At 43.1% G+C, this 16190-nt stretch overlaps 1 protein-coding gene across 1 annotated transcript in view; it reads left to right on the top strand.

Annotated features, from left to right (window-relative positions):
• The window catches only part of LOC147444023 (uncharacterized), a 123248-nt gene extending 107348 nt beyond the window's left edge, over positions 1 to 15900 (top strand). Inside the window, exon 11 of the mRNA XM_086526775.1 lies at positions 15766 to 15900. Within this exon, the coding sequence (XP_086382901.1) occupies positions 15766 to 15828 (63 nt within the window). The 3' untranslated portion in view covers positions 15829 to 15900. The remainder of the gene's footprint in view (positions 1 to 15765) is intronic.
• Positions 15901 to 16190: the final 290 nt, after the last annotated feature.

Here is a 16190-nt window from a genome sequence, read left to right as displayed (position 1 = left end):
CCCATTCTGCCAAAATCTGTACCTCGAACAAGGAGGTCATGTAGCTTCGTGCAAAAATATTCTTGAAAGCCTGCCAAGTCCTTGGAGTATGCGGCTCGGTAGCAATTGAACTCCACCAATGCATAGCATTATCTATGAGAAATCTCGAGGCTCGAGAGATCTTTGATTCTTTTGTGTAGTTTCCCAAGGCATAGATGTTGTCAAACTGTTGCAGGAACTGCAAGGTTTTCTGTCTATCTTTTACTCTAGGAAAAGTGGAAATTTTTACTGTAGTTCCCCCATCCTTGAAATCTTGTGGTTGATTTGGCGCAACCCTAGGATGTGGATAATAATAGGGAAACCATACAGTCTCCAACCATTGTATCCGGGTGGATGTGAGGGAGGTGGTCGCAACGGTGGCGGAGGCAGTGGTTGCACTGGGTACACACATTCTTGAAAACTCCCCCGATCAGAATTGAAGGCTGGGCAGGTTGTCAATCTGAAGCACTTGTGCTTTCTGAAGCCGGAGGAGGGGGAACAACTTGAGGCAACATAGGCAGCAACATGTAATTCAAGTATTGTTGAAAGCTCTGCATAATTGGAAGATTTTCTTGAGAGTGCTTTGAAAGAATGTTGCGAAGCTCGTCGAGGAGAAAGTGCAGATACTCTATAGAATCTAGAAACTCTCTATCTGTTCTTGGGAGGACCGGTATGCTTTTAAAAAAGAACACTATTGAAGCTCTGATATAGCTGTAATAGGACAAGCACCACATGCCAACTCAAAGAACAGACTCAGACCTAGGTTTAGCACTTCAAACAACTAAAGAGAAAGAGAGGGAGAGAATCTACATGAGACACGGAGTGGCGAAGCTCCACTCCCAGGCTGCAATGGCCCCAAACGATGGCACCCCTTTCGATATTTCTTTATATTGCTTCAACGGGGTATAACTCTGTGGCTCTCCACGCGGTACAATGCTAGAGAGAGAGAGAGAGAGAGAGAGAGAGAGAGAGAGTACAACACATATTGAAAGGCCCTTGGCCTGTTCAAAAGCAGTTTACATAAAAGCAATAGTACTAAAAGCATCTGGTCCAAAAGCAAGTGCCAAATGGGCTGTCCGTGTAGCGCTGCCACGTCATCAGTAGCCAACGCAATTCGCGGAACGTCCGTACATCATCAGTTTTTATGCAATTGTGGGTGTCTGCTTCCCCTCGGTCAGTTCCAGAACTTGTTGGGGGTTAGGATTTTTAACCTAACCCAATTTATTATTTAGGCCACTCGGCAATGATGTGCAAGTTAGTAAGTCCTTCTTCTTCTTCTGCTTCTGCTAGGGTTTAGGCCCCTCAGCCGGGATCTACAGGTTAGGCTCAGGGAGCCCTAACCCTTTGGATCTTTAGTGGCTTGACACGTCAGAAGTTTGTGACAGTTGTACACAAGAAGGGGTTGAAAACCAAGAGTTGGCTAAGTTTGTCCTCCATGCCAAAGGGCTATCTTTGAATGAGGCGAGAATGGAACTTCTCTCAAGCTCTTGAAATACTCAATGTTAATATTTCCTCCCAACCTTTGTTCGACCCAACTTCCCGCATTGTTGTAAAGATCAGCACGTATTTGGGTGCTAGGGGCTACCTGCTCGGGGAATCTAGCTTATACTTAGGACAAAAGAAGCTCCTGCCAAGGCTGACCACTTGGGTGGAGATTGCAAACAATGAACTTCTTGAGAATCTCCAACTTCATGAGGAAGGTCTCTGAGCCTAAGTGCACCACAAGATGTGGGTAGAGTGACTTAGCAGCCGTGGCATGTATGGACTGGCCTTCCTTACTAGACTAAAGAAAGCTCTTTATAAGCCTTTGAACCTGATCTATACCAAAGCAGCTCGAGAAGATCCAGCAAGAGGTGATGCACTAGAAAATCGTCAAAACTCCTTGGTACCCACCACTATCCTCATAGCCAAAGAGACTAGCTGAGCTCTAGTGAAGAAGCTTCCTCCAAATGCCGATGAGCGATGCATGTGATGCTCAGATGTCAAGTCAAGACCTCAGCGACTCCTAATTATTGCACAAGCGTCCTAGAAGGGATCCTATGAAAACTCTCGTTTAGAGACTACTCAAGGATGGGCAAGCTATCAATCCAAATGTGTACCCGATGCTACACAAAAACTCAAGAACCTACAGGTCTATCTGCAAATTGGCCTATACCCTGAGAACGCTACTCAATATCTTGGAGGAAAAAAAAAAGGGAACGAAAGGGAGTAAGAGGAAATCCTTGGTTGATAGACTTGGATGATGCAAATCAGGGCCCCTGTGCATGTGCCCCATGCATCTGACTGTGAGCCACTGTATACAATGCTGCAACACCGTGAATCTAACACTTCGAAAATACCATCCTCAACATAGTCTCTAGCCGCACTTTACATGATTGAATGTTCCTCCTAGAGTCAAAAAGCAACACCACCAAGTCCTCATTGTGGGTACGAGCTAGAGCAATGGCCTTGGAAAACATGAAGATGTTTTTAAGGATACTACGTTGCTTGACAAATTTTGCTCGTCAAGAAATGGTCAGACTCTCAAACTTAGAGCCTTTGCAAGAATATTGGAAGGTAAGTTGAGGATCACAAAAGGTCGCGACTTGCAGATTTCATCCAACACATCCCAACCGTTGGGGATAAGGTAAATCAAACACTTAGTCAAGCTATGAGGCATTACATTTGAATCCATGACATGTCGAAAATCTGTTGATAGCTTGGGTGAAGAGACCCAAGTACCTTGGAAACTAGAGTGTTTCTATCCTCTGCCACAAGAGAGTCTGCAAAGCATCAAACAACTCAACTTATGGAAAAGGCCTCTCTTAGCTAGCATGACTAGCAAGGAGACCTATGTATCTTTGTGCGCTCCTCTATGAATTCTCCATCTTGTTGTCTTAGTTGGTGAGTCCCAAATCGATAGCGCAAGAGTCCAGTGATCTCATCGCCAATGACTTGATCTCACACTTGAGAAGTCTGTCTGTCAAAAGCAAAATCATATTGCCACTGCGCAAGTTCATTGATCTAGTGTCTTGCTTGGTTGATTTGAGTCTCAATGTAAGAGTTCTTTGGTGGTCTCTCATGCATAATTTGTATTGAAGAAACGCCACACAGCCTTTGCTCACGCTCTTGCATCTCCAAAGCCAAAAGTGTGTGGAAAACCTACTCAACTCTAAGAGCCCATGAGGTATTGTTGCTAAATGGACTATTTTCTTATTTTTCAGAGTAATTTCTTTTTATTGAAATTAGAATATTTATATGTGTATACTTGAACCATAAGATTAGGAACTGTAGATCTATTGGAATTATTAAAAGCCATTAGTAAGGTATTCAACAATCACATCCTGACCTCACCGATCTCTAGCGGATGTCTTGATTCACTAAATCTTGTTACTATCATATCCACATAGCCCCTCAAGTGAACAAGACCGAAATGTTGCAGTCATTTCGTCTTTCAAAGATGCTCTCAATGTAAGGTGCAGCGGAAGTGAATGTTGAACTTTGCTCAAGATGAGTGCTCCGAATTGTGCTCAAGGTTCCTTTTACTTACGGAAGAGAGAGCCTTCCGTTCCTTTAGTGAGAGAGTGCAAATGATCACAAAACAAAGTGGCAAAACTATGAATGAAGGTGCTGAGACTAAGAGATAGAGAGAGAAGAATACGACACCAGAAAGTTGTCAAACCCTCCTCCGAAGGCCCCACTCTCTATGGCGAGAGCGGTCTACTATTGATTGCACAAATCTCTACAATGGAATGGACTTGCCGACGATGTTGACGACGATGAGGACGACGACGAGACGGGCTGAAATCTGAAAACGCTAATGGCTGAAATCTGCCAATCTTTATCTGCTGAATTCTGACCCTATGTCGGTGACGACGGCGATGACGACGATGTGACGGCGACACGCTGAAAATGCAGATGCTGAAATCTGCGTTTTTCGGGCTGAATCTGCAAACGGTGTCTGATCTAACCGTGCGGCGAGGATCTGCTGCGGGAAGGTGAGTGCTGCAAGGTTCGGGACTTCTACTGTGGAATCTGACTGTTGCAAACTGAAAACGCTGATGCTTCTGGGGGTTCTGTCGTGAAGGAACTGCAAAACGGTGGGCTGATGTGTTTTTCCAAAAACGCTAGGCCTCTTGCTGTCCTGATGCAAAAACGCTAGGTGAACTATTGCGCTCTGTTGTCGCCAGGTGTATCTGCAAGTTGCAAAACGCTGGGCTGCTCTGCAATTGCATGAAAACGTTGGTTCTTGGTGATGGCTGAAAACGCTATGTTGACTGCCGGGGATCTTGCTTGAGAAGGTGCACTGTTGGACACAGATCCCTGCTCCCTCTTCTGCCCAAGGTAGGATCCGTACGTACGTACGAATCTGTACGGTACGGTACGTCCGTACCGTACGGATTCGTACTGTACTTTTTTTTTTTTTTTTTTGTGCGGCCGCAGTGCTGTGGGTAATATGTGGAAATAAACCCTATTGTGGCAGGAATTTTTAGTTTGCCCTTCTTTAGCCTTATCCCAACACATAGTTTTGTAGACATTTCGACACAACTTGCATTTATAGAGCACACACGAACGTCATTGCGGTGGTGAATATAGGAGGGCAAGCACGATCAGGAACTCATATGAAAGCTTTGCCTTGGTTTATAGAATAGTGAACTAACATCCTTGGAGTGATACTTATGAATTTTTTATCAAGTATAGACCGTATTGTAGGTTTTTGGAATTTTTAAAAAAAAACCTACGAATTTTACGTACCTAACAACTCTATCCATTCGGTACTACGTACAGGTCGTACCGAATACGTACCATACCTTACGTACCTTACCACCTTGCTTCTGCGAGAAAGTGCTAGCGCTAGGTTTTCTTATATACTTGCTGAGTCAAATTGCCCTACCCAGTTTCCCAACAAAAGTCACTTAAAACTATTAAGTAAAAAATGGCTAAAATAGGGAAAATTGATTTATGCACTGTAAAAATGCTCCTGATGGAATCTGATGATAATCTGATGATCATGCTATGTGCAACCAGAGGATATGCATCTACTCTAAGTGTCTGGACATGCACGGTGTGCGAACAGACTCACAAAATGCTAGAACACTTCCTAAGCAAACTGAACTGAATTGAACCCTTGTCATGAAGTAGCTTGTCCACGTACACATAGGGTTAGATGTGCACGTGACATCCCCTCCTTTTCAAAATGAGGTACTGGTTCCGAACTGTATGGCATCGAGGAAGATCGCCAACAGCGTCTGGAATCCTGGAAAGGACTCTTCGCCGGCCCACTCTGAAGCGTGGGTCATGTGATACTTGAACTTCATAAACGTTTGCAACGCTTGCTTCTTTGGGCTGCACCGAAAGCGACACAAAGTCATCTATGACCCCTCAATGCTTCAACTTCGTCGATAGTCATGTGTCTACCTTCGTCAAGAATCTTCGAGGATGAAAATTCCTGAAACCACTTCCAACACAAAAACATGAACATACCCATTCCACGTAAAGTGACTGAAAAAATTCTAGTCTTCTTGAAAGACTGTGCATGCAATGTAGATGAACATAGAGACGGAGTGCCAAAATGTTCATCAAACACACGCAAACAATGGGGTCGAATCTTGACTTTTTGATCTAAATCAATCAACTGTGGCAAATCGCAATGAAAATGGCGATGCTTGATGCTCAATCCTTCTTGTGCTCTTTCGGATATTGTGTCATGCCAAGGAAGAGACATGGAATGTGAATTCCTTGGGGGCAAATATTTCATCTTTTTATGAGTAGTTCGCATACATCCGTGCTCATTCATGAGTGAATTGTGTTCATCGTACAATATGTCATGCCGATGAAAAGGGATCACATAAAGACGGTGACTAAAATACAGGAAAGCATCACGAATGAAACACTCGAACAAAGCGTGCTGACTAATCATTCGAACACAGAATACTTCCTGTGAAGGTTCTTTGGATATCGACTCGAGAGCCAAGATTGGTTCTTCGTGATTGATCGAATCTGCAATGAGGTTAGCTTCACTAGACAAAGTATCCACGAAACCATCATTCTTGTGAACAATCACATCTTCATCATGCTCGTGAATAATCACATCTTGATCATGCAAATCATCATGCTCGTGAATAATCACATCTTGATCATACAAATAATCATGCTTATCATTATCATGCAAATCATGTGTGTCGTGCTTTGGAAAAGAAGAGACTGAGAGAGTCTCCTTCTCCTGATTCTTTTTAATCTTCGCCTGCACATTAGAAATGAGAGATGAAGAATGAACAACTTGCTCTCCACGAATGACAATGGGAGAGTCACTTTTGGCATTGAAAGTGAACGTATTTTCCGCCCAATCAATGAGAGGGTTATGCTCACGAAACCATCGAATGCCCAAAAGCATATCACATCCTGAAAGAGGAGAGACTACAAATTTTCAACGGAAGGACGCTTGTTGAACAGTGAACAAAACATCAAGGCACTCTTGCGTGATGAGAGAGTCTATATCGGGAGAGAATCCGGACACCTCGAAAGGAGGTGTCTTGCTAACCTCCAAGTGGGCTCTTTCGACAAGAGAGTCACTAATCAAATCATGCATACTGCCTAGGTCAAACAATATGACAAAACGCTGACCCTTCACCTGACCATAACACTTATTGAGAGACTCACCAATGGGAGGATCATGAGAAACTTGGGTTACGCTCGTGTTCTCATTGATTGCATTGACAGAGGAAGTGGGTTCTGTGGATTCTTTAGATTTATTAGAGTCAAGCTTAGAACATGTTCTTTTTATGTGACCCTTGATGTGAGAATGATTACAACGACCTTCCTTAGAATATATGCTTTGTTCTTCCGACGTGATGTATCCTCCTAAAATTCCTTTTTCTCCCTTTTCATTTGGAATGAGCTTAGGTGTCGCAATTGTGCTAGCTACCCTTAGGTTCATTTGGAGAGTTCTTTTATGAGAGACTAGAGGAAGATTGGTTAGAAGAGTTACCATTCTTTCCGTTCTTACCGTTCTTACCGTTTTGAGAAGTCTGAGTGGTACTTGGAGAAGTCTTGTTTTCCTTGGGCTTTCCCTTGTTGTGCTTGATCTTCTGTGCGAGAGCTATCGCTACCGCCTTGTTAAGATCGATTGGGTCGAGGACTTCGACATCAAACGTGATATAGTCGTTCAACCCAAAAATAAAAGCCTCCTTGCGCTCATCATCTGGTTTGCGTAATTGGGTGCCGAGTTGTAAAACACGATTAGAGAAAAACATAACGGGCATACCATCTTGCTTGAGACTGCGCCAATCGTCTTTCAACCGTGCTAGGTACTGTGGTGGCATAAACCGCGCCTTGAGCTTGTCTTGGAAGTCGGCCCAATTGATAGAAAGGGACGCGCCTTCCTCGGCTTCCTCTAAGTGCGTAGTTAACTGTGCTTCTTGCTATGCGTGGTAGCAATTAATGGCATCACCGGCAAGGTACATAGCTGCCGTCAAAACCTTGCTATTTCCTGTCTTCTTAGTTGTCGCAAAATAAGCATTAAATTGATGCAACCAAGAATGAATAATCGTAGCATCTATCTTACCATCATACTTACTGAACGTGATCTTCTCTGTGACGGGGTTGTTGAAGTCCGAATCTCTGCTTGTGCTACTTGATGAACTACCAACTTCTTTGGCCGGCTCGGACTTCGAGGTGAGCACCTGTCGGACCAACTCTTGCATGCGTTGGTCTCTGAGTGCGTCACGCTCTAACTCCAAGGCCGCTCTTCTATCTTCGCGCTCGCGATCCAAGATTGCCTTTCTTTCTTTGCGTGCTTCGCGCTCGCGCTCCAAGGCAACGCGATTCGCTTCTTGTTGTGACAGCATGTCGATCATCGACTTGACCAAAGCCTCCATCAGATTTGATACAATCCTTGGCGTAGATGGGGAAGAGGGAGGGTTGGAAAAACCTCCTGGTGGGGAAAATTCTCCTTCACCTTCTTCATGCTCATCACCTTCATGCAAAGTATCCATTCCGCTTCGGGTGATGACCATACACTAAAGTCTTGGGTTCTTAAGTTCACGAGGAACTTGGGTTCTTGTGGGTCTTGGGTTCTTGGGTTCTTGAGATTCTTGAGTTCTTGAGGTTCTTGAGGTTCTTGAGGTTGCAATCTGTGTTAGAGAAGGATCTTCACTCGAGCTCTTCTCTTTCCCTCAGGCGCACCCCTTTGCGGCCTTGCGCTCACACCAAGGTTGCTTTTCCCACCTCACGTCGATTGGCCGACTGCTAAGTGCACGGTCCGCTCTCAATGAGTGAAAAGAGGCACAAGGGGAGGCTGGACAAGCCCTTCATTCTTGGGTTTCCTATCACTTTTCAAAAACACGATTAGGAATCGACACGCCCAAGTGGACTTGGGTTACGTGCGACCGCAACAAGCAACAAAAAAATTTCTTGTGGTTCTTTCCTTGAGTGATAAAGAACTCTGCCAAAGCTCTGATACCAATGTAAGGTGCAGCGGAAGTGAATGTTGAACTTTGCTCAAGATGAGTGCTCCGAACTGTGCTCAAGGTTCCTTTTACTTATGGAAGGGAGAGCCTTCCGTTCCTTTAGTGAGAGAGTGCAAATGATCACAAAACAAAGTGGCAAACACTGTGAATGACGGTGCTGAGACTGAGAGATAGAGAGAGAAGAACACGACACCAGAAAGTTGTCAAACCCTCCTCCGAAGGCCCCACTCTCTATGGCGAGAGCGGTTTACTATTGATTGCACAAATCTCTACTATGCAATGGACTTGCCGACAATGTCGACAACGATGAGGACGACGACGAGACGGGCTGAAATCTGAAAACGCTAGTGGTTGAAATCTGCAAATCTTTATCTGCTGAATTCTGACTCTATGTCGGTGACGACGGCGATGACAACAACACGCTGAAAACGCAGATGCTGAAATCTGCGTTTTTCGGGCTGAATCTGCAAACGGTGGCTGATCTAACCATGCGGCAAGGATTTGTTGCGGGAAGGTGAGATCTGCAAGGTTCGGGACTTCTGCTGCGAGATCTGACTGCTGCAAACTGAAAAGGCTGATGCTAAGGGGGTTCTGTCGTGAAGGAACTGCAAAACGGTGGGCTGATGTGCTGCTCCAAAAACGCCAGGTGAACTATTGTGCTCTGCTATCGCCAGGTTGATCTACAAGTTGCAAAACGCTGGGCTGCTCTGCAATTGCATGAAAACGTTGGTTCTTGGTGATGGCTGAAAACGCTATGTTGATTGCCGGGTATCTTGCTTGAGAAGGTGCACTTTTGGACACAGGTCCCTGCTGCCTCTTCTGCCAAAAAGTGCTAGCACTAGGTTTTCTTACATGCTTGCTGAGTTAAATTGCCCTACCCAGTTTCCCAACAAAAGTCAGTTAAAAATATTAAGTGAAAAAGGGCTAAAATAGAGAAAATAGGTTTATGTACTGTAAAAATGCTCCTGATGGAATTTGATGAGAAGCTGATGATCATGTTGTGTGCAACCAGAGGATATGCATCTACTCTAAGTGTCTGGACATGCACGGTGTGCGAACAGACTCACAAAATGCTAGAACACTTCCTAAGCTAACTGAACTGAATTGAACCCTTGTCATGAAGTAGCTTGCCCACGTACACATAGGGTTAGATGTGGACGTGACACTCAAACACTACACACATGACAAAGCACATATAACAGATTTAGTAATTCCCATTTCAAAGTACTTCTTTTCATAAAGTTAGACAGCAAAATACTATCAGCCTATCAATATCCCTAAAATCACAAAAGAAATCAGTGACTTTATTGCATATGGGTAATTTGTGACAAAGGAGCGGAGTAACCCCCCTCTTGTGTAGTCCGCACCACACCAGATTCAACCTGTTGTTCATTGGTAACTCTTGGAATACTCAAAGCTAGACCAAACGCCTCAAGGTAAAGCTCTAAAATCCGAGGAGTATTTGGTAACTCCTCCTCCTCCATCCAATTTGCATCCAATGCCGGATAGTTCTTAAACTTGATTAAATATTGGCGAATCAGCTTACCTTTCACTTTCCTTTCCTTGTGGGCCAGGATCTGTTCTGGAACGAGAATCTCCTCTGTCTCTTCCACTTCCGGTTGCTCCTCTAGCTCCCTGTCCAGTGGCACCTTACCTTTGAAAGGTCTCAATAGACTCACGTGAAATGCATTGTGAATCTTTCAAGTATTTGGTGACTTCACTCTGAAGGAGACATCATTTATCTTTTCTTGAATCTAGAAAGGGCCATACTACTTCATATTCATATTTGGAAAAAGTTGCTCCTTACCCTTTCGTTTCCATAGGCGTGCCTTCTTGAATCGTAAAAGCACCCAATCATCTTCCTTCAACTGCAAGTCACGTCGATGCTTGTCCGCTGCCTTCTTATGCCGTGCTTAGGACTTCTCGAGAGCCTCGCGCACCTTTGCAAAAGCAGCGTCCAGATCTTGAACATACTGATCTGCTTTAAAAAATCCTATCCTTGGTGCTTAAAATAGGTGGAACCTTCTTAGCACCCTCGATAATCTCAAATGGCACCTTTCCCGTAGACGTATGTATCTGTTGTTGTAGGCAAATTGCACCAAAGGCAAATACTTCTCCCACTAAGCCTTCTGATCATTGATGTATTTAACAAGTCCAAAACCATTGAGTTCGCTATCTCCGATTGCCCTTCTGTCTATGGGTGGAAAGAGGACGAGAATTGTAACCGTGTATCAATATTCTCCCAAATTGCCCTCCAAAACAAACTCATAAAACAAGGATCTCTATCTTAAACTATAGTCTCAGGCATTCCATGTAATCGAAATATTTGCGAGACAAACAACTTGGCCAAATGATCGGGCCTAATTGTCCTCTTGATCGGAATAAAATGAGCCTGTTTACTAGACCTGTCGATGATTGTCCAAATGCCATCATGCCCACTCTGAGTCTTGGAGAGATCAAAAATGAAATCCATTGCTATACTTTCCCAAGGTCGGCTAGGTATAGGTAAAGGTTGCAGAAGACCTGGGCCCTTATGCTTGTCAAAATTGACCTTCTGGCATACTAAACAACTGCTAACAAACTTGTCCACATCCTTTTTGAGACTCGACCAATAGAAGAACTGTTCTACACCTCTCAAGGTGGACAGTGGCACTCTGTCAAAACCTTATTCCACAAGGCTTGTGTAACACACAAGAAGTTTTTCCGCTTCAAATAGCCTTCCTGGAGAGAATAGCTTGCAACCACTTCCCCACTCTGTAATCGGTCAACTATGTCTGCAAAATCTGGATTTGTTGCGTACTGATTTACCATATCCTTGAAGCTGTGGTGAATTGTGTTGAACCGCCGAAATAGTTAAAACAGTGCATCTGCTACCACATTTTTTTGTCCCTGAACATGGACATCTGAAAATAGAATTGTAACAAAATGTTCGCCCACTGCTCTTTGTCCGAAAGTTGTTTTCGAGACAAGAAATATTGCAAACTTTGATGATTGGTGAACATTATGAAATCAGCTCCCAGTAAAAAGTGTCGCCACTGAGTAAGAGCATGGATGAATTTCGAGATGTGTTGTTTCAAAGAATAGACCGATATGAGATCTCCTTGTTTGAAAATGTTAGTTAACAGATGAAAGTCAAATAACTATCTCTATTTTCTCTTTTGAGTATAAATGTACGCAATGGCAAATAGCCTTTGCTCATCTAATTATTTAAGGTTTTCTAATCATTCAGATAGTTCATGACCCATCCATTCTAGATCACATGCGACTCAAAGTGTTGGAAGTAAAAACTCCATTGATAGTATCACATTTAAGTCCATAGACTACATTGAAAGGAGTGGCGTTCATAGCTATTTTGTAGGAAACCATATAAGCCCAAAGAGCTGAATGGAGACTCATCTCCCAGTCAGTGCACCTAGATCACACGAACAAAATCCTTTGTGAACACTATGAAATTAGCTCCGAGTAAAAAGTGTCGCCACTGAGTAAGAGCATGGATGAATTTCGAGATGTGTTGTTTCAAAGAATAGACCAATATGAGGTCTCCTTGTTTGAAAATATCAGTTAACAGATGAAAGTCAAATAACTATCTCTGTTTTCTCTTTTGAGTATAAATGTGCGCAATGGCAAATAGCCTTTGCTCATCTAATTATTTAAGGTTTTCTAATCGTTCAGATAGTTCATGACCCATCCATTCTAGATCACATGCGACTCAAAGTGTTGGAAGTAAAAACTCCATTGACAGTATCACATTAAGTCCATAGACTACATTGAAAGGAGTGGCATTCATAGCTATTTTGTAGGAAACCATATAAGCCCAAAGAGCTGAATGGAGATTCATCTCCCAGTCAGTGCACCTAGAGCACACGAACAAAATCCTTGGTGAACACTATGAAATTAGCTCCGAGTAAAAAGTGTCGCCACTGAGTAAGAGCATGGATGAATTTCGAGATGTGTTGTTTCAAAGAATAGACCAATATGAGGTCTCCTTGTTTGAAAATATCAGTTAACAGATGAAAGTCAAATAATTAGTTTTGTTTTCTCTTTTGATTTTAAATGTGCGCAATGGCAAATAGCCTTTGCTCATTTAATTATTTAAGATTTTCTAATCGTTCAGATAGTTCATGACCCATCTATTCTAGATCACGTGCGACTAAAAGTGTTGGAAGTAAAAACTCCATTGACAGTATCACATTAAGTCCATAGACTACATTGAAAGGAGTGGCATTCATAGCTATTTTGTAGGAAACCATGTAAGCCCAAAGAGCTGACTGGAGATTCATCTCCCAGTTAGTACGCGTAAAGCTCACAATCTTTGTAAGCACATACCTAAGGATTTTGTACGTATGCTCTGCTTGGCCATAGTTGCTTTTCTCGCCGTGTAGTCGACCACCACATTGTTCTTATGGAACCAAGGGATTCCCAAAGGGACGTCACACCCCTCCAAGGGCATGATATAGAAGTCATCGTGCCCTATGCCTATGACAGGTATAATGGCAACATCCCGTCGTGTGCCACTAGAACTGCCTTAATAGGTGGTCCCATTTCATCTAGCGTAATTCCAAGTCGAGTTGCCAAGTCTATCGAAATGAAGTTGGCCTTGGCTCCTCCATCGAAGAAGATGAGTGCTTCTTGATCTCGTACTTCTCTCCATGCTCTGCAGAGCTCCGTACTTTCATCCATTTGATCAAGGTTTGTCCCCACAAAGTTTTCCACCAGTCTTGCTCTTGTCTTTACTCCTTGCTCGCTCCTCTACTGCTTTGGAACTCTCTTGCTTGTCCTCTAACTGTTCTTTAGGTGCTCTGTTAGGGCACCTGGCAAATACACGCCTTTGTTCCCCACAACTGTAACATTTGCCCTTTTTAATGTATTCGGCGTATTGCTCTGCTGATAATCTAGGACCGGAAGGCTTCCTTTTCAGTTGTTTTCCCTTCCTCTTATTACCTATATTTGTATCTTGTCCGGTCTGAACTGTGAACAATCTATCTGCAGGGTAGGTAAGAGTGTCCCCATGCATTCCAAACCCTTGCTTTGCGTGTCTATCAGTCGTTGCATGCACTCGGACTTCTGCAACAGACAATAATCCCGTATCTCTTTAGGTAGACCACAACAAAATCGTTCTATCTGTTGTTTGAACGTGATTTTCTTAAAAGAAGAGGCTGGTAAGAAAGTGTCCCAAAATCTCTGATAGTAAGTTTCCAGTGTGTCTTCCTTGGTCATCCTCAGATGATTCCAAGTTGTGATGACATCATGTTCATATTCTTGAGCGAGCCATGAGGAAGTAAAAACTCGCTTGAACTGAAGCCACTTCGTTGGTGCCTCCCTTTGTAGTAGAAGCAGGGTAGACCACTAGGTTTGTGTGTTCCCCTTGAGGTAAGATGCCACCCTCCAGACCTTGGAATGCTTTGAGTAGCGTCCTCTGGGGTATGCGATGTCAAACTATTGGATAAAAGCGAGTGGATAAAAGCGAGGACCTTGTGGGTATCCTTAAAACTAGAAAAAGTTTCGAGCTTTATTGCTTTCCCACCTCCTTGAAATCCTTAGACTTCTTGCCCTTATCCCCAAGAAAATCATACTGGTTGGCTATGTAAATATACTTCGTCCTGGTTGAAAACATCGGCTGGTCAGAATTCGAACTATCTGAGGAGGACGGATCCTCATCCAAATCATCAAAATACTTTCGAGATCTTGTGTGGGATCGGCTCTTCTTTGCCTTCTTCTTGCCTCTGCTGTGTCTCTGAGTCTTTCTCCTCTTCTTGCTCTTTCTATCCTCATCACTGGACTCAGAGGTAGAAGAACTGTCTGAGCTATCGGAAGAGGATGAGGATGAACTGGAAACACCCTTAAATCTCACACGCTTCGTTGCCTTCCTAGCATTCTCAAAAGTAGATTTCGGACTAGAGTAGACTACTAGATAGTTGGTTGCCCAACTCTGTTTCCGTGGCTGCTGCTTGGTCTTCATGAGTCTACTAGATCGCCGTTCTACTGCTTCATCGAATTCATCCTCTGAATACACCCTCGGAGTTCGCATTGGCGGTCCTCTTCAAAGCTGACGTCAAAGGTGAGTAGAGGACGGTACGCCATCGAGAATGCATCTCGTCAAGCGGCTGCTTGGCCAAAAATTCTGCATACTGAGGATCCTTGGAGTAGTAATCATTTGCTGGGCACAAGCATCAACTTGCTGTTGACGCTGCATCTCCATCCTTTCGTACTCAGTAGGTGGAGATGGTCCGCACTCTTCCGAATCATCGTAAGGTGGACGATGTCCATTGGAATCTTCATTATTCTCTCTTGAACCAGAATAATCGGGTGAGTGTGGTACTCTCCGTAGGGTTGGCACTAGTCTGAATGTGGTACCCTCCTCAAGATTGGTACTAGTTGGTTTGAGTCACAGTCTGGAGTCGGCACCTCATTCAAGGCAACCCTTCCTTCGACAAATGTTCCATCTGACAGAAAATAAAGCACTTGTTCAGCATCCTTGAGTACTCAACTTGCTGCTTGATGCATCCACTACTCACCGTTGGAAGGAGACTCCTTCAAGAGAGCTTTGACGTCTCAAACAAGGACTCAAAACAATGGTGATCCCCGCTTGTTGCAATAACACACATATATACATATATATACACACACATATATACATATATATGTCTTTATGTTACTAGTGTGATTGCGTTGAAACTCCTCAATCTTTGTCTCTTCCCTTTTCTCTGCATGCGGCAATGGGCCCTTGCACTACCATAGATCATTGATATTCTGGCAATTTAGCTATTTTATTGTGTTTGCTCTTTAACCCGCTTTGAAACATTTTACTGTTTCCTAGAATAGGAAATGTCTAATTATGCAGTTCAAACCCTTGTCACTATGGATTGGACCTCTAATAATCAGCTCATTGCCTGTTGCAAGGAAAATATTTTCTTTTGTTAGGGATCCTGGCCACTCAATTATCAATGCCTTGTTGAAGTGACTAGCTCTTCAGTAGAAAGAGGTCGTATGGAACTTAGTGGAAGGGTGTATATGTTTATGCTCTCTTTAATTTTCATATGATTAGGGTCATTGAAACTTGTTTTCATGCATTTTTATTTCCAATCATTCCAATTTACAGTTACTGAGGTTTGGTTGTCTCAAGTTTTAAATGGATGGTGATTTGGAGTAAAATTGTATTGTTTGTTTTGTTTTTTATTTCCAATCATTCCAATTTACATAGAATTACTGAGGTTTGATTATTTCAGGATTTCAATGGATGGCTGACTTGGAATAAGTTGTATTGTTTGTTTTAATCATCTAATTTGCGTTTCTATGACAGGCAATGCGAAAAATGAAGGCTTATATTCACAGTCTCGAGTCAAAACTAAGCGAATTCATCTAATCCCTAGTGAAGAGATGAGTTGCCGTGTTCAAATGTGTCTATTGTCTCCAAAGTTTTTAAGGCAAGTTATAATCTACTTCATGGAAGAAAAAAAAAATGCATTTTTAAGTTTATTTGCTGCTCACAAGAAGTCTACAGTTTGTTACGCCTCTTTTGTTGGGGCCACTCACACTTTCAAAGTGTGCCGACCATAGAAGTATCATTCTGACTCCTTTTTGAGGTACGGTATAACCTACTCCACGGAAATATTATTTGCAATTTTCAAGTTAAATAGCTACTTCAATTTTCACGATGGCAAGGGCCGGAAGGGGGGGAGGGGGGGGTTCAGCAAGCCATATTGTGATTACTAAATAAGTTACAAT

This window comes from Adiantum capillus-veneris, chromosome 13 (assembly GCF_014529385.1).
Source record: "Adiantum capillus-veneris isolate H3 chromosome 13, ASM1452938v2, whole genome shotgun sequence".
NCBI lineage: Eukaryota > Viridiplantae > Streptophyta > Polypodiopsida > Polypodiales > Pteridaceae > Adiantum > Adiantum capillus-veneris.
Note: the sequence above shows the minus strand (reverse complement) of the source record. Positions and strands in the feature narration are given on the sequence as shown.